This window comes from Semicossyphus pulcher, unplaced genomic scaffold (assembly GCF_022749685.1).
Source record: "Semicossyphus pulcher isolate SPU_LCO1_2020_fin unplaced genomic scaffold, fSemPul1.0.p SCAF_22, whole genome shotgun sequence".
NCBI classification, from domain to species: Eukaryota; Metazoa; Chordata; class Actinopteri; order Labriformes; family Labridae; genus Semicossyphus; species Semicossyphus pulcher.
This window is the reverse complement of record NW_027211696.1, coordinates 21,758,164-21,775,647: the sequence shown is the minus strand read 5'-3', so window position 1 is coordinate 21,775,647 and position 17,484 is coordinate 21,758,164. Positions and strand designations below refer to the sequence as shown.

The window sequence follows — 17,484 nt, the reverse complement described above, 5'->3', positions numbered from 1 at the left end:
ATTACATACTACATGCTATATACTACATACTATATAGTACATACTACACACTACGTATTACATACTACATACTAAAAACTATTTACTATATGCTACATACTACGTATTACATACTACATACTATATACTACATACTATATACGATATACTACACACTACACACTACTACATACTACATACTACATACTATATACTATTTACTATATAATACATACTACATACTATATACTACACACTACGTATTACTACATACTACATACTACATACTACATACTATATACTACATACTACACACTACACACTAAGTATTACTACATACCACATACTATATACTATTTACTATATACTACATACTACATACTACATACTACACACTACACACTAAGTATTACTACATACCACATACTATATACTATTTACTATATACTACATACTACATACTACAAACTATATACTACATACTACATACTACATACTACGTACTGCACACTGCGTTGGGTGGTCGTCTGTAGTATGGAGGAGCTTTTCATATTCATGTTGCAGTATGCTACGCTAGGCAGAAGAAAACAATAACCGCTGCTTCTTTAGCTATAGCGCCCCCTTCTGCTGGAATGCTGCTGCTGTCTGTCATTTCAACTGCCGCTGTGACGTTCCAGCGCTTTGCATTGTGGGATACAGTAGGCGAGGTAGACTGGTCCGATGCATACTGGAGATTTTCTCTAAATCAGTACGACATCTGGGTAGTACTGCTAGGATAGTATGGCATTTCCAACACAGCAAGAGTGCGAGTACTGCTCGGTCACCCTGACCTTTGACCCTCTCACCGGCTGTACAGATGAGTTTATATGGTGAATAAACAGTTGCCATGGAGACTGAGCATGGTGGCTCAGTCCATCAATGATTGATGTATCACACCTGAAGGTGTTGAACAGTCAGCAGTTACCATGGTAACAACAGACAACAAACAAACATTAAGAAAACCCAAACGTGAAGTCAACTGAAGGAGAGATGAGACAACATGACGCTTTAAACAGGAAGTGACGAGGATCAGCAGGACAGCTCCTGACATCACATAGGTATGAAGGTCAGTCAAGGTCGTACCTGAGATTTCACAGTCTAAGTCTTTACCTGTATCACCTGTATGTATGATGGGTCAGAAGGAAACAGAGCATTTGTTGGGACTATTTTCAGCAGCGGATGGATCCGTGTGTGTGAGGCTCACGGATGTCTTTTTATGGCTCAGAGGAGGAACACGTTACTCAGTCGGGGCGGGAATCACAGGGTCACTCACGATACGATACGTGGCCCACGATAACGTATGACACTCATACGACGATACATCGCGACATCTCATTAACTGAAAAACACTAAATGGCCCTAAAAAGGTGCAGAATGAATGTATTACTCGCTGTGACTGGGTGTCAGCTTCACAGACCGTGACACAGATTGAGATAAACGATGACGCAGTGAGATTTATCACACCTGTCGAAACGATGATATAGTGTGATATCGTTTTTTTGTCCCACCCCTGTGAAACACTCACATGAATAAAAGAAATGATCTCCTCACACACAGTTTGTGACAGGCGTGTGTGTGTGTGTGATGCTGTGCCACCTGAGCGACAGGTAAACCACAGACAGCTGGAACAACCGACACACTGAGAGCTGCTGTGGGAATCATCTCACCTCCATGTTCTCACAGAGCAGCAGAGCTGTCCTCGTCAGCCTTCATCCCTGTGAGCTGTGTAGAGCTCAGTGAGACGATGAGCTGAAGATAACAGTGTGATGTGAGACAGAGAGGGACATGAGCTGAGTCTGGTTAGTATGTGTTTAAATCACATGAGATACGGACGAACATTACAGAGCAGCTTTTAAGATGAAGCAGATGGACTGTCCTCCATCAGCAGCAGTGAGCCTCTGTGTGCATGTGAACACATCAGGATCTAATAATAACAGTAGTCAGGTACTTAAAGGGGCCTTCTGGTGTTTTTAAACCTTTACATGTTTTTACATAAATGACTCACAGGAACAAACAGTGTGAGTGTCTCCAGTAGATGTGTTCTTTCTGCAGCAGTGAAACAGGCTGTAATGGCTGCAACGTAATCCTTGATGGGTCAAAGGTCGTCCACTAAAAGTTCTAGTTGTTTCCACTGACAGGCTCAGATTGTTATTCTAAGTGTGTGACAACATGACAGAAAGGATCCCTACAGAGATAGACCTTTTTGTTACAGAGGAAGATGATTGTTTTAACCACACACAGACGTTACATCGCTCTCTGCACACACACCAGACTCCATTCATAAAAACACTGATTTAAGCTCACAGGACACAGGAGCTGCTGTGTAACTGTGTGTAGCTGTTTAGTGCTGTTATTGTGTGACTTTAGTGTTTTAATAATGTGTAACACAACAACACAAACAAACGGTGGACCTGCAGCTCCTGAGCTGATCTGATGGTCTATAGAGAGATGTTAAATCACTTCTGTGTTTCTGCTTTGTGTTTAATTCATGATGACGTGAAAATGTCAGAACAGGAAATCACCAAATACCAAACAACACATTCTTATTTAAGAGTCAAAGTTTCTTCATCTTTAAATATATTCAGTGAAACAGGAAGTGACTTTGAGCTGCGTTCAGGTTCAAACGGAAACATTGACACTGAACTCAGACTGACCACAGTTTCCATTCAATCATTATCAAATAAAGTCATATAAAACATATGATTGATTTATAATATGAACGTGTTCTAACATTAACACACAGCTGAAACACAGCTTCAGTGTTTGAACAGGGAGCAGACGGCACGTTCAGAACGTTAAAAACAAATCATCATGAAGTCTCGTCACGTCTACAATCAAGTGTATGGCAGCAGGATGCAGTACTTCCTGTGACAGCAGGGGGCAGCAGAGCGCACATTGTGTTTTATATCATTAGTTTAGATTATTATTATTACATTTAGATCACCTGAGAAACAAACAAAGAGTCAAACTGTGAAAGATTTTACAAACGTAAAAAAGAGCAGAAAAATCAGAGACCTGGAGTTATATTAGTAACTTTACAGGTGATACAGACTGAACACAGGACCCCGCAGCCTCAGGACCTCCTCCACAGTCAAACCTCCTCTGTACGAGAACACACACTGACTGACTGACTGACTGACTGACTGACTGACTCCTGTTAACGAGTCGATAATCTGCAGTTTTACACTCTGAACTTCAGCTGTGATTTTTTAGAGAGAGTGGAACCCGATGAAGGCTCCTGTCAGGGTCACATTTTATCTCATGGTAAAGGAAGTAAGAACAATCATAAAACATCTCCCTTTCAAAATAAAGCTTTCTGCGGTGAAAATAAAAACCTTTGTTACATCGATTTGTTCGTACAGACTCAAACCTCGACCTCCTCCCTGTGCGGACGTTTAAAGACTTCATCCATCTTTGTGAGGTCTGTCCTCTTCCTCATCAGTATCGCCCCCTGCTGGCTCTGCTCCTTCATACAGGTGTGACCTGTTCATGTGCAGGTGAGACAAAATGTGACACTGACACAGCAGCTGTGTCTCAGTCCAGGAGCTGCATGCTTCGAAGGAGGCCGTCCACGGAGGAGCCGAACTGAAATGAGACGGTCTGGTCTACCATTGCATCACCAAGGTCACCTAGCAACATGTAGCTAGCAGGCTAACTAGCTAGCATAACAAACACGTAACTTAATTATTTTAAAGATAATTTCTTTCCTTAAACATGTGTAACGCAGCTCTTCCATTGAGTTGAAACCAAAAACGTTCACATTTAAAGTGTATTCCTCGGTGGCATAACAGTCCGCCACGTTTGAACTGGTGCGCAATGCATCTTGGGATACATTGGGCCCCTAGGGATGCACTTGATGAATCCTTCGCAGCCCGGGAAACAGAGGACGCATCCAAAGGAGCCTTCGACGCGCCGCTGTGACGCAATCAGCCTTAATAAACGTCCTTCGAAGGATGCAGCGCGTGGATTGGGACACAGCTAGTATCCTTCAGTGGGTCTAACACACTTTGTTGTGTCACTGAGCCGGATACTATTATCACAACATTAGCTCGCCAGGTAGCTACCGTTAGCTTCACTTCCTCTATGGAGTGCTGCAGGGCTAACAGGAAGTTAGCGTTACAACGTTTCTCTGCTGAAAAGCTGATGAGAAAATAAACTCGAGTTTTAAAGTAAACGTTTTGTTCAGCAGGAAACAGGTCTCTTTATGAACGTATAAATACACCAACCACGGTCACATGACTTCAACCTGTCCCTGTTCAGGGTGATGCGTTCAATGTCCCTGAAAACGTCTTGTTTAACAGCATGTTAGAAACTCTTTAACGTGTTTAATGTCGTCGAACAAAATCCTGAAAATCAGACCAAAGAGTGCTACGCTAACTCCCTCCTGCTACACTCACTGATCCTCATCACTGACAGCTGGGCTCATTTTAATCTGCAGAGCAATGCATTGTGGGATTGTCGGCAGAAAGTTCTGTACACCATGGATGAACAGTTTTACTGTCGGGTCAACCCAGTGGTCGCTGGTGGTACTGCAACTCAAACAGGTTTTCCTCACAGCTCATTTTCAAACTACTGAGACTGCTCACTGACACGTTCACACCAGCACCTACGTCCGTTCACACTCATTTAATGTCGCAGGAGAAACTGCTCCCAGTCTGTGACAGAAGAAGAAGAAAAGGAGGAGGAGAGGAGGAGAGGAGGAGAAGAAGAGGAGGACTGTGAGGACTGAGAGGTCTGCTGTCGGGGTCTCTGCTGCGTGTCACAGGTTGGAGGCGCTCTGAGGATGGGACTGATCTCTGTGGGACGAGGATGACGGTGAGAGGACGGAGACGTCTCCGTCTCAGCTGATGTGTGTTCAGTTAATGAGTCCTGGACCGGGATCAGGGCTGCGGGGGGGCCCGTCAGCGGCTCAGACTCTGACGAGGAAGTCGAGGCCGAGCGAGGCGGGGATGTGCAGCGTCTCCAGGCTGAGGGCCGACGGCGTGTACGGGAAGAGGACGGGGAACGTCTGCTTGGTGTCCACCAGCAGCTGAGGGGGATCGTTCCGGTCCTGCAGGTTGTTCTGTTCACACAGAGACACACACAGGTTACACAGGTGTGCACTGTTCACACAATGACCCCCCCCCCCCCCACACACACACACCTGTGTGAGTCTCACCTGGATGTTTCTGATGAAGGACACGGTGACTCTCTCCTCAAACTCGTTCAGAGGCGTGTACAGGTTCAGGATCTTTACAATCTGCAACACAGAACGACACCTGATCAGCACCTGATCAGCACCTGTTTTACAGATCAGCTGATACTTGTTGTGATCAGCTGGTGTGTGTGTTGCCATGGCAGCGGACCTGCTGGGTGGTGAGGGCGGAGCACAGCGAGCAGATGGCCTCGGCGTCCTGCGTGGTCTTCTTCTTCACCTGCAGCAGCTGCGCGGCCTGGATGATGGGCTCCAGAGTGGCTGCAGCTTTGCTCTGGTACAGGTTGTTCCCCCGCAGCCACTCCTCCATCTGACTGGTGTTGTACCTGCACACACACACACACACACACACACACACACACACGCGCGTGTCACAGATAAAGCCGTAGCCGTGATGTCACTCAGGTGTGGTGTGTGAGGGCGTACCTGAGCTGCATGCCGGCGCTCCAGGAGCACACGTCTTTGCGCAGCAGCAGGTTGTTGAGCGTGACGGCGTTGATGCAGTGGAACAGCTGGCGGACCACCTGACCCACGATCTCGGGGTCCAGGCCGTGGTCCCGCATGATGTCGTGGAACTGTCCCAGCTGTCGGATCAGAGCCTCCAGGGTGTAGCTGGTGGGCCCGCCGGCGTCTGTGTCCATGCTGGACGAGCGGTTCCTGTAGCCCATCGGCTTGACCCCCGCCAGGCTGGGGATGCTCTCGCTCTCCAACATGGCCGACACTGAAACCACAGGCAGAGATCATTAAACACACTCTGCATGCTGCTGTGGAGCGAGGGCTGCCAAACCATCACTGTATCCGATGACTGTAAAGTGTGTCCATGTGAGGAGGACATGGTGTCTGTCCTGAGTGTGACTCTGCTGAGAGAGAAGGTGAGGAAAGAACACATCTCATCTGTGGACAGTAACTGATCTGTTGCCGTGGTAACGCCTGTACACAGCAGAGGTCAGGTGATGAGTCAGTGGATGAGGAAATGAGTCAGAATAACAGCTGCAGCAGTGACGTGTTTCTGTGGACGTCTGAGGAAAGTCCCGTCACTAACAGTAAACAAACAACGTGCGCTTCACACACACACACACACACACACACACACACACACACACACACACACACTCACACACACACACACACACACTTACACACACACACGCCGTCGCTCCAGCGTTCAGCTCCGTGTGTTTACAGTCGAGGAGGAACCGTCCCGCCTCGTGCTGGCGGTCAAAGAGGTGCTACAGACTTCTGTACAGTCACACTTCTTTTTGCAACCAGTGGAGTCGCCCCCTGCTGGGTATTACAGAGAGTGCAGGTTTAAGGCACTTCGGCTACAGTCTGATGACGACACAGCCTCTGAGCACACCGTGAACATGCCGCGGCGTGTAGCCGGCGGTTAGCGTTAAACATCATGATGCAGAATAGGAACAACATGAAGCTTTGTCAGGTCTGTCCTCAGGAGGAGAAGAAAACTACCTTAACATGAGACGGAGGGCGGAGCCATCGTTTATGATGCATTCGAGGGAGTCAGGAAATCTGAATGCTGAACAGCTTTCATGACACAGAGTCAGGGAATTTATCTCAAGTTGAATGTCTGATGGAGAACAGGTTGTTAGCTGTTAGCGGTTAGCATGCAGGTGTTTATAGAGATGAAGAAGAAGCTGAATCATCGTCAGATCACGCTGATGGAGCTGTGATGTCATTACGGCGGATGACGTTCTTCCTCTTTTGCACGTTTTTCTTGCATAGGCCGCAGCCTGCTGATACGTGATTGGTCAATACTGCTCGGACTACAAGTGCAGTTCAAACAGAACACTTGACCAAAGATCACTTCTGCTTTAGCTTCACTTTACAGGCCGCGAGGCCACGCCCACCTCTGATAGCTGACACAAGTCCTTTAGTTTAGACTTATTAGTGAACCAGCTGTGGTTCTTCTTCCTGCAGGTTCTGTTCTGGGTTCTTCTCCTACCTGGTCACCTGGTGGAGCCTGCTCTCCCGTGTCTGATGATCACTCACCGATCATGGGCTGGATGATGGCCTCGGCCACCTTGATGAGCTGCTGGTAGATCTGGATGGAGAGGTCGCTGAGCACCTGTCGGTACTCTGCCAGGTCGAAGTTCTTCAGACAGTGTTCGTTCTGTTTGCTGGTGTTCTGCGTCATGAAGGCCTGAAGGAACACAGACATGTGAGGCTCATGTGACAGCAACACGTACAGAGTGTGTCATCGCGCTGTGTGTGCGCGTCACCTCGTCTCCGCTGTACTGCTTCAGGCAGTGCAGCAGGCGGCTGGTGTTGGCCAGCCAGAAGGACGTCATCTCAAAGTCGTCGTTGTTTTTCTGCACGAGAAGAGAAATCACGTTCAGTCCTTTAGACACAGAAACGTTTATCGACCTGTTTAAAGCAGCCGGAGATCAAAGCTGTCACAGCGGAGACTTTGATGTTTTTACAGCGGTCAGAGACTTCGTCTGTCACGTCATCACAAACATCACTGACTAAATATTAGGAAAGATGGAGGAGGTTGTTTTTACATCTGCTCAAGTGTTTCCAAGAACTGAGGTCAACGTCCTGAAGGACTGCAGTACGGGCAGCACGGACCTCCTCTGAGTGTGTGCGTGTCGTGAGAAGATGAAACTGTGTGTTTGGTAACTAGGTAACGGGAAAGGTATAAAAGCAGGCGCGTGTATGTTTGTGCAGGTTTTGTGCATTAAACTTCTCTGGTCTGCACGTCATGGTTTCTGTTTCTGCGGCTGAATCAGTCGATAGAACACGACGAGGTGTGCAGGCTCTCACCTTCAGGACCTTCTTGATGCAGTTGATGGTGGAGGTGAGCAGAGCCTCCACCTTCTGGTCGTCGTTGATGTAGTCGGCGTGGCGGATGCACATGAAGAGGATGTACGCAGGCAGACAGGGAACTGTGGCCGACACCGTGTTGGGCCTGACGTCTGAAACACATGAACACGTGAACACGTGAACACCTGGTTTTAAAGAGCAGTTTACCTGCACCCTGTGATTTTATGGTCGACATTTTTAACAGCAAACTGAAAACAACATTGGACTCAGTGGCTCCACTTTTAACTAAAACTATAAAAGCCAAACCTACACCCCCGTGGAGAAACGATAAAATCAAAAAGCTAAAACAAGAATGCAGGAGTGCAGAGAGAAGGTGGAGGAAAAGTCAACTTACAGGACACTTTGAAATACTACGTCAACATCTCAAATCCTACAATACATCAGTCAGACAGGCACGAACATCCCACTTTCAAAACTAATTACAGATAATAAAAAGAATCCCAAATTCCTTTTCTCCACCGTCGACCTTTTAACCAATAAAAATGTTAATTAACCCTCCAGAATGCCAACAGATGGCCTCTGCGAGGACTTTGCAGACCACTTCAGAAGTACAATCGATCCAGTCTTTTATCCAAGCAGACTGTAGTTTTAAACACCCCATTAGTCTTACCTGAGGAAACACTGGAGAGTTTGTCCTGGTTGATGCAAGGACACTTGGTCGAGTTTTCTCCCAGGTAAACCCAACAACCTGCCTTAGATCCAATTCCCACATCACTTTTAAAGACATTTTATGGATTCTTCGAGGAACAGATTTTAAATATAGTAAATTGCTCTCTTCAGACGGGTGTCTTCCCCGCTGCCTTTAAACGGCAGTAGTGAAGCCCCTTCTGAAGAAGAGCAATTTAGATCCCAACATGTTTAATAATTACCGACCTGTATCCAACTTACCGTTTTTAAGTAAGATTTTAGAAAAACTGGTTTTTAAGCAACTAAATGACTTTTTAAATAGAAACAATATTTTAGAGAAGCATCACTCTGGTTTTAGGATGAAGCACAGCACCGAGACAGCCCTTTTAAAGATTTTAAATGACATCAGGTGTGACGCAGACTCACAGAAACTCACAGGCGTGGTTCTACTGGATCTAAGCGCCGCCTTTGACACAGTAGACCATCACATTTTATTAAACAGACTCAGGAACCTGGTCGGCCTCTCCGGTACTGTTTTTAACTGGTTCAGTTCTTATCTCACAGATCGATTGTTCTCTGTAAGTATGGATACATGTTCCTCAGGAACACATGAAATCAGGTGTGGGGTGCCCCAGGGGTCAATTCTAGGTCCAATTCTTTTTAATCTTTATATGCTTCCACTTGGGGACGTCATCAGGAGGCACGGCATCAATTTCCACAGCTACGCTGATGACACGCAGCTGTACATTGCCGTGTCTCCTGATGACACAGGGCCTATTGATACCCTTTTAAACTGTATTTTAGATATTAAGTCATGGACGGCAGAGAATTTCCTACAGCTCAACCAGGACAAAACAGAAGTTTTAATCATTGGTCCTGAAGGCAAGAGAGAGAAACTTTTACCAAAACTGCAGGATTTTAAACCATCACAACACGTAAAGAATCTGGGCGTCATTTTTGACTCTGAGCTCACTTTTATCCCACACATTAAAAACATAACAAAAACAGGTTTTTATCATCTTAAGAATATCGCCAGAGTCCGCCCGTTTCTCTCTCAGGCTAACACGGAGGTGCTGATGCATGCTTTTATCTCCTGTCGTTTAGACTACTGTAATGCCCTGCTCTCTGGTCTTCCCAAAAAGACTATCTCAAACTTACAATTACTCCAGAACTCCGCCGCACGTGTGCTGACGAGGACCAGAGGGCGGGAGCACATTACACCTGTTTTAGAAACGCTGCATTGGCTCCCCGTGTGTTTCAAGATCGATTTTAAGGTTATTTTATTAGTTTTTAAGTGTCTTAATGGTCTTGCGCCATCTTATCTATCTGAACTGCTTTTACCATATCAACCCTCGCGGACCCTGAGGTCCTCCGGCACCGGCCTTTTAGTCATTCCTAAAGTTAGAACCAAAACCCACGGTGAGGCAGCATTCAGTTACTGTGGCCCACGCTCGTGGAACAGCCTGCCGGAGAGCATCAGGACCGCAGAGACTGTTGATGTTTTTAAAAAGAAGCTCAAGACTCACATCTTCAACTGATTTATCCTGTTCTTTTATCTATTTTATTCTATTTTTAATATCTAATATTTTTATTGATTTATTCTTAACTCTTTTTGCACTTTATTATTATTAAATCTTCTAAGCCTCAGTTTTATTTTTATTTATTTATTTATTTATTCTTAAATCTTTCTATCTCAAAGTTTAATACATTTTATCTTATTTTTTCTATCTTTATCATTTTATTTCTTACATTTATCTCAGCCTATCTTATTGTCTTTCAGCCTTTTACTTTTAGCTCCAGTGTTTCTTCATGGGAGCCCTCCACACTGGGAGGTGTGTCTGGTCTGCCCGCGGGGACGTCGTCATGGAGATCCCTCAGGCCCGGAGGACCGTGGGGCTCTGCACCTTGTGCGGAGTCTATCCCGGTCTTTCCGGGTCGGGGTGGTCTCTGTGGGTGGCACTCCCTGCAGGCGTAGACTGTGACCCCTCCCGATGCGGACGGCTCCCATAGGTGGCGTTTTCCTCACCTGTCCCTCAGTGTCCTGCCATGTCTCTTTACCATGTTTTATCCTGCGTGCGTGTGTGTGGGTGGGTGTATGTGTGTGAGTGTGTATGTGCATACGTGTACATGTGTGTCTGTATCTGTGTGTGATAAAGTGTGTGCCTCTGCGGGGGGGTCGGGAGGGGCAGGTTTCAGTATTTGTATTCTGGTGATGTTTTTAATTTTTCTGTGAAGCACTTTGTGTTGCATTCTTTTTGCATGAAAGGTGCTTTATAAATAAAGTTTGATTTGATTTGACGTGTTGATAGCATGTCAGCGCTCTGCTCGTTCTCTGACACGTTTCGCTCGTAAGTCACTCTGACTGTTGGCTCTGACGATCTGATCGCAGAGCATCACGTGATGGAGACGTTTCTCTGAGAGTGTCCTGCTCCTCCCGATACTGTCAGAGGAAACCTGACACACAGGTACATGCTGTTCTGTAAGACAGTATGTACCTGCTGTGCAGACTGACCTGTGAGCAGTCCTGTCTCACCTGCGATCAGTCCTGTCTCACCTGCGATCAGTCCTGTCTCACCTGCGAGCAGTCCTGTCTCACCTGCGAGCAGTCCTGTCTCACCTGCGATCAGTCCTGTCTCACCTGCGAGCAGTCCTGTCTCACCTGCGATCAGTCCTGTCTCACCTGTGAGCAGTCCTGTCTCACCTGCGAGCAGTCCTGTCTCACCTGCGATCAGTCCTGTCTCACCTGCGATAGGTCCTGTCTCACCTGTAAGCAGTCCTGTCTCACCTGTAAGCAGTCCTGTCTCACCTGCGATCAGTCCTGTCTCACCTGTGATCAGGGTTTTCAGCAGCAGGGCCTCGTCCTCCTTGTAGTACTCCAACATCCCCTCAAAGTCCTTCTCCTTCCTCTGCACCGTCACCTGACGGCTCAGCTCCGGTCTGGCCCTGCTGGACTGAGCCGCAGCCTGAGCCGCTGCAGAGACAGACAGGCAGACAGACAAGCAGTCAGACAGAGAGGGAGACCAACAGACAGACAGACAGACAGACAGACAGGTACCTTCCAGCTCCTGGACCTTCTTCATGTAGATCCTCAGCTGTTTCTTCAGCTTCCTCTCGTTCTTCTCCAGTTTCTCCACCAGCTCCTTCAGGTCCTGAACCACAAACACACAACATCAATCTCTGAGTGTGTGTGTGTGTGTGTGTGTGTGTGTGTGTGTGTGTGTTTTTGTGATGTAAGTGGACATCTGATATGACTTCACTCTGGGTGGATACGGTCTGCTTCCTGCTGATCCTGACACCTGGAGGTGTGTCTGTGTTTCTGTGTGTCTGTGGGTGACAGGCTCACACATGCTTCTCTCTGTAATAAGTCTGTGTATCAACACTGCACCCTGTGGCCGATATCTGTACTGCAAACCTGAGTAATAAATCACAGGTGTCTGATTTTTGCAGCCATTTGAAAATCTGGGGATGAGCCTGGAGGCAGAGAGCGTCCTGATGCTGACATGCAGAATGATTCGGTGTCCGTGTAAAGCAGGAGGGCGGTCCTCACTTTCCATGAGACTTTGTCTGGACCCCACCTTGTGGCCTGTACAGGAAAGTGTGTGTAAGTGTGTGTGTGTAATCCTCTCACCAGGTTGTCGTTGGTGAGTCTGGTGATCTCCTGCTGGACGCTGTACTCCACCTGGGCCTCGGGCGACAGGGAGGAGGTGTAGTTGAGGATCTCCTGCTTCTTCTCGATGTCGTCCTTCAGCAGCTCGATCTGAGTGTGCAGAGCCTCCAGCTCGTCTTTGTGCTGCCGCGACTGAGTCTGCAGCTGAGCCTCCAGCAGCCTGTCGGGCACACAGCACGTTACTCGCTGCACGTCACAAACAATATATACTTATTTATTACGCTCACTGAGAGAGAGGCCTACGAGCTTCATGATCACTCCATCGACAGAGAATTGATCACCTCATCATTACATTGATTTTACACCTGAATGTGAGTTTCGATGGAGAGACGTCAGCGACAACATGATTGTTAGCTGCTGTCTGTGTAGAGGTTAGCAAAATGCTAATAGTCAGACGATAGCATAAATAACACAGACTAACAGATGGATGCAGCCGTAGACCAACAGCTCCTGTTTGCTGTGACGGGAAATAAACACGTAACATAAAGGGGCGGAGCTACAGGTTTAATACTGAGCTGCTATTAAAGTTAGAAGAAGAAGACAAGGAGACAGAAAGCGAGCAGCAGCAGCAGAAGAAGAAGCAGCAGTGAGCAAACAGAGACCTGGCCACTTGTTTGAGGCCCTGGTAAGCCAAACCCAGCTCTCCGTCTTCGTTCAGAGAGCACCAGTCCTGCTGAGAGCTGTGAGCAGCAGAGGACACAAAGCAGAGAGCAGACATGAAGAGAGCCGGCTGCACGTGGAACAGACACTTGATCATCAACAGCTGAAGACTGAATTCAAGAAGAGAAAGAAGAGAAAGTTCAGCTCAGAGAGGAAGTAACTGTTAGTAACCTTCAGCTGCAGCACAGCAGCGCCACACAGTGGTGGAACAAGTCAGAGACCTGCTGACCTGTGAGTATGCTTTATACACCTGACACACTGACGCAGCACAGCTCTACACGTCTCCTGTATTAATATAAAGTAAATGCAGATGGACTGAATGCTGTAATAGTGCTGCAGCGTTAGACCTTATCAATCATACTGACTAATTAAACTCACAGGTATCTTTTGTATCGCTGTGACTCCTGTCGTTCACTTAAAGAGGTACCTGTTAGTCACATCAGACAGAAAAGACGTACTGTCTCTTTAAGTGCGATCACCTGGAGGAGGTGAGCTGACTTACTTCTTGGACTCACACAGGCCGTGATAAGCTTTGAGCGCCTCCTCTTTGTCCAGCGGCTCCTTGCTGTTGGCGTCAGGGACGTGGTTACTGTTCTGCTGACACAGACGAACACACTCTGTTATATCTGGATCATCTGTGTTCGCTGTCAGCTGATGATCACTCACTGTCCTACAGCCGTCAGACAGGAGCTGCGTTCAGTGTACTTCCTGCTTCCAGCTCCTGTCGGTGGACTCAAAGCATTATGACACTTTTGTTTTTGCACTAATCATCAAGTTTAAATTTGCACCACCTTATTACAGCTACTGCTCAGTGTCGCAGTGTGCAGTTGGAGCTTTAAGAGCCTTCATTCATTTCATTCTGCAGTGGATGTGTTCAGCCTGCAGCAGTGAAACAGGCTGTAATGGCCATCTTTACCTGTCCTCCTCTGATTGAGTGACTGTACATGCTGACAGTGAGATCATGTGTTCAGGTGTTTATCTGGTCAGTTAAAGCTGCTGAACATGAATAATAAGACCCCAGCGCTGACCTTCAGCACAGTGCACGTGTTCAAACTCACCATGTGGTCGTTCTTCTCCAGCAGCTGGGCCGTGCTGACGATCTGCGCCCGCAGGATAAGCACCTCCTCCTTGCGGGCGTCCAGCTCCTCGCTGGCCGCTTTGAGCTGGCTGAGCAGCAGGTTGTAGCTGTCCTGCAGCTCGTTGGACGAGTTGTTCTGAGACGCTCGCTCAGAGATGGTCTTCCTCAGCTCGTTCAGGTCGTTCTTCAGCTTCTTGTTCTCCGTCTCCAGCTCCTGTCTCTGCAGGGACACCGCCAGGGGTCACACAGTGAAGGTAATCGTAAAGACGTTCAAGTGTTCTCACTGATAACTTCGAACTTAAAATTCAAAACCTAAAACAGAAACGTAAACTCTGTCGGCCGTCCCAAACAGACTTCCTCCTGTCATAATTACTGCGGCCACTAGAGGTCACTGCTCATTATAAACGTGCATGTACAAGATGTTTACTATCAGGGCTCAGGTGTGATCCAGTGACTGTAGTGAGACGGTAGCATGTAGTAGCACTGTAAACAACAGTGCTGACAGGAAGTCGACACTTTTACACGTGAATCAGTCGGAGTTCATGCTGCGACTGTTTTGAACCGACACGTGTGTGTGTGTGTGCGTGTGTGTGTGTGCATGTGCGTGTGTGCGAGTGTGCGTGTGTGCGTTTGTGCGTTTGTGTGAGATGGTGTGTGCGAACCTTCAGGTTGTTGTAGGCCAGGTCAGCGTTCTCCTGCTCAGAGGTGGGACTCTTCGACTCAGAGCCCTGTGAAGAAGCAAACACACACGTTAAAGGGTCATTCTGGAGGGTTCATACCTGGGACCTATTTTACATGTCTGGTGCCTTTAATGACTAACAGATTTAAAAGTTACGTTACATCGCTCTCTGCAAACACACCAGACTCCATTGATAAAAACAGTGATTTTACCTCACAGGACACAGGAGCTGCTGCTCTGACGCTGCCTCCATCTGTTGGTTTGTGTTATTGTGTGAGTTCAGTTTTTAACGATTTTAAGTCTGGATCCAACACAACATTTGTGAAACACACAATAACACAAACACACTAACAGATGGAGGCAGCGTCAGAGCAGCAGGTCCTGTCCTGTGAGCTTAAATCAGTGTTTTTCTGAATGGAGTCTGGTGTGTCTGCAGAGAGCGATGTAACGTCTGTGTGTGGTTAAAACAATCATCTTCCTCTGTAACAAAAAGGTCTATCTCTGTAGGGATCCTTTCTGTCATGTTGTCACACACTTAGAATAACAATCTGAGTGTGTGTGTGTGTGTGTGTCTGTGACCTTGCGCTTGTTGAGCTCCTCCATCTTGTCCACGCTGAGCTGCAGCCTCTTCCTCTCCTGCTCCAGCTCTCTCACTCTCTTCTGCAGCTTCATGAACAGACTGATGTCCATGGCAGCCTTCTCCACGCCCATCTCCTGCTCAGGTGGAGACACACGGTCAAACCCACGTTAGCTCCACCCCCCTTCTGACCCCGCCCTCTTTCAGCCCTCCTCAGTGACTCACCTCCACCAACTGGATGGAGTCCTCGGTGTCTCCCACCTCGGAGGTGGAGATGGACGGGTAGTTAGAGTCCGACTCCAGGCTGCTCTGATTGGACGGGTTCCTCCCGTGGCCGGGCTGGAACTGGTGCATGATGGGAAACATGAGTTAGAGGCTGGACATCAGGTGATAATCGTCTGACAGGAGGACACGCTCACCTTGCTCAGACACACCTCCTCCTTCAGGTTGTCGTACCTCTGCTCCACCCTCGAGAACTCTTTGAGTAGATTCTGGTAACGCTGCCGCTCGGCGTCCAGCTCGCTCTGCAGAGACGCCTCCCTGAGAGACACACTGCTGCCGTTCACTGAGACACACACACACACACACACGCACGCACACGCACACGCACACACACACACACACACACACACACACACCTTTATGTAGGTCATTACGAGACTTACCTTCAACACTGACCAACATGCCTTTAAAGTAGGTCAGAGTGCTGAGACGTCCACACATCCACACTAAAGCACAAACTATAAAAGGCTGTCAGGTGGAAGGCTGCTGTTAGCTCATCTGAGGGTCCCAGGTAGATCAGGAACACCTGGAGCTCACCTTCGGAGCTCTGCGAGTGCTGCAGGATCCTCTGGTTCAGCTCCTCCTTCTCACTCTTCAGCAGACAGTTCTCCTTCTCCAGCTCCTCCACCCTCTGAGGACACCACAGGAAGGAGAAACACCATCAGCTGACAGCGTTCACAGAGACCGTTCACACGTTCTAAACTAAACTGTCTTTATATCTACACACATGAACATGATGTGTAAGTGAGCAGTACGTCACAAGACAAAGATCCACAGATTCATCCCTTCATTCCTCTAACAGAGATCTTTGTTTCTTCTTTGTTGTTAAACCCGGCAACTACATTACCCATGATGCAACTGTGCTGCCAGCAGTTGGGCGTGAGATCATGATCAAGAGGAGTTTGTAGCTTTTCTCCTTTAAAAAGTCTTCAGTCGAGCTTTACGAGACATTAATAAACTACAAGGACAACAACTCCCATGATCCCACACTAAATCATGATGTCATCAGACTGTGTCTGTTGCTATTGTTTTGATTGACAGGCCCCTCCCAGCAGAGGTTACAGGCTGCCTGTCCTCCTGCTTCTCCTCTCACCTGTTGGAGCGTCTGTTTCTCCGAGCCGTGCTCCTCCTCCAGCTTCTTCCTCTGAACCGACGCCTCCTTCAGCTCCTCCCTCAGCCTCTCCAGCTCCTCCTGCAGAGACGCCAGCTGGCCTCCTCCCTCCTGCTGACTCCTCACCTGCTCCAGCTGCTTCTGCAGCTTGTTCACCTCCGAGCCCAAGCTGGAGTTCTGCAGGAGCAGCTGCTCGTTCTGACTGCGGTACACATTGGACTGAGACACAGAGCAGGCAGCAGGTCAGTCACTCTCAGCATCGTTGTTGTCGTTGTTGTTGTTGTTGTTGTTGTTGTTGTTGTTGTTAATTTTGTTTTTAATGTGACAGTTTCGTTGACAGGAAAGAAGCTAATTTTCCTCGTATGTGTAAAACTTGATATCAGGGAGGATTCTGATTCTAAACTAGAGATGTGCGTGCGTGTGTGCGGTTACCTGGTCGTCCATCTTCCTCTGCAGCTGCACGATCTTGTTCTCCATCCCCGTGTTGAGCTTCTTCAGGTGTTGGGCGGAGCGGGCTTCGATCTTCAGCTGCTGCAGCTGCTTCTTCGCGCGCACGCGTCTGAACGCACACTGGATGATGATGGCGGCGACGCGCGCTCGCCTGAACTTCTTCCTCTGCAGCCAGCCACGCACGCTGCGCTGGATGATCATCGCCTTGTGGTGCAGGAGGAACTGAAAACAGGAAGTGATGAAGAGGAGACATGAGGTGATGAAGAGGAGACAGGAAGTGATGAAGAGCGTGTGTGTGTG

General features: G+C 47.8%; 1 protein-coding gene across 3 annotated transcripts in view; it reads right to left on the bottom strand.

The window, feature by feature from the left end:
- Positions 1 to 2,493: 2,493 nt before the first annotated feature.
- myo5b (myosin VB) overlaps positions 2,494 to 17,484 on the bottom strand; it is a 43,249-nt gene continuing 28,258 nt past the window's right edge. For 2 of the 3 annotated variants that reach the window (XM_069673560.1, XM_069673561.1), the window contains exons 21-39: positions 17,167 to 17,406; positions 16,717 to 16,953; positions 16,161 to 16,254; positions 15,761 to 15,906; positions 15,567 to 15,686; positions 15,344 to 15,478; positions 14,748 to 14,813; positions 14,066 to 14,305; positions 13,510 to 13,604; positions 12,309 to 12,507; positions 11,736 to 11,829; positions 11,508 to 11,651; positions 7,994 to 8,145; positions 7,450 to 7,539; positions 7,220 to 7,370; positions 5,639 to 5,933; positions 5,364 to 5,538; positions 5,177 to 5,257; positions 2,494 to 5,080 (exon numbers count right to left, since the gene is read on the bottom strand). In XM_069673560.1, the coding sequence (XP_069529661.1) occupies positions 4,928 to 5,080; positions 5,177 to 5,257; positions 5,364 to 5,538; positions 5,639 to 5,933; positions 7,220 to 7,370; positions 7,450 to 7,539; positions 7,994 to 8,145; positions 11,508 to 11,651; positions 11,736 to 11,829; positions 12,309 to 12,507; positions 13,510 to 13,604; positions 14,066 to 14,305; positions 14,748 to 14,813; positions 15,344 to 15,478; positions 15,567 to 15,686; positions 15,761 to 15,906; positions 16,161 to 16,254; positions 16,717 to 16,953; positions 17,167 to 17,406 (2,907 nt within the window). In that variant the 3' untranslated portion in view covers positions 2,494 to 4,927. The remainder of the gene's footprint in view (positions 5,081 to 5,176; positions 5,258 to 5,363; positions 5,539 to 5,638; positions 5,934 to 7,219; positions 7,371 to 7,449; positions 7,540 to 7,993; positions 8,146 to 11,507; positions 11,652 to 11,735; positions 11,830 to 12,308; positions 12,508 to 13,509; positions 13,605 to 14,065; positions 14,306 to 14,747; positions 14,814 to 15,343; positions 15,479 to 15,566; positions 15,687 to 15,760; positions 15,907 to 16,160; positions 16,255 to 16,716; positions 16,954 to 17,166; positions 17,407 to 17,484) is intronic. The other variant, XM_069673563.1, reaches the window with a different exon arrangement.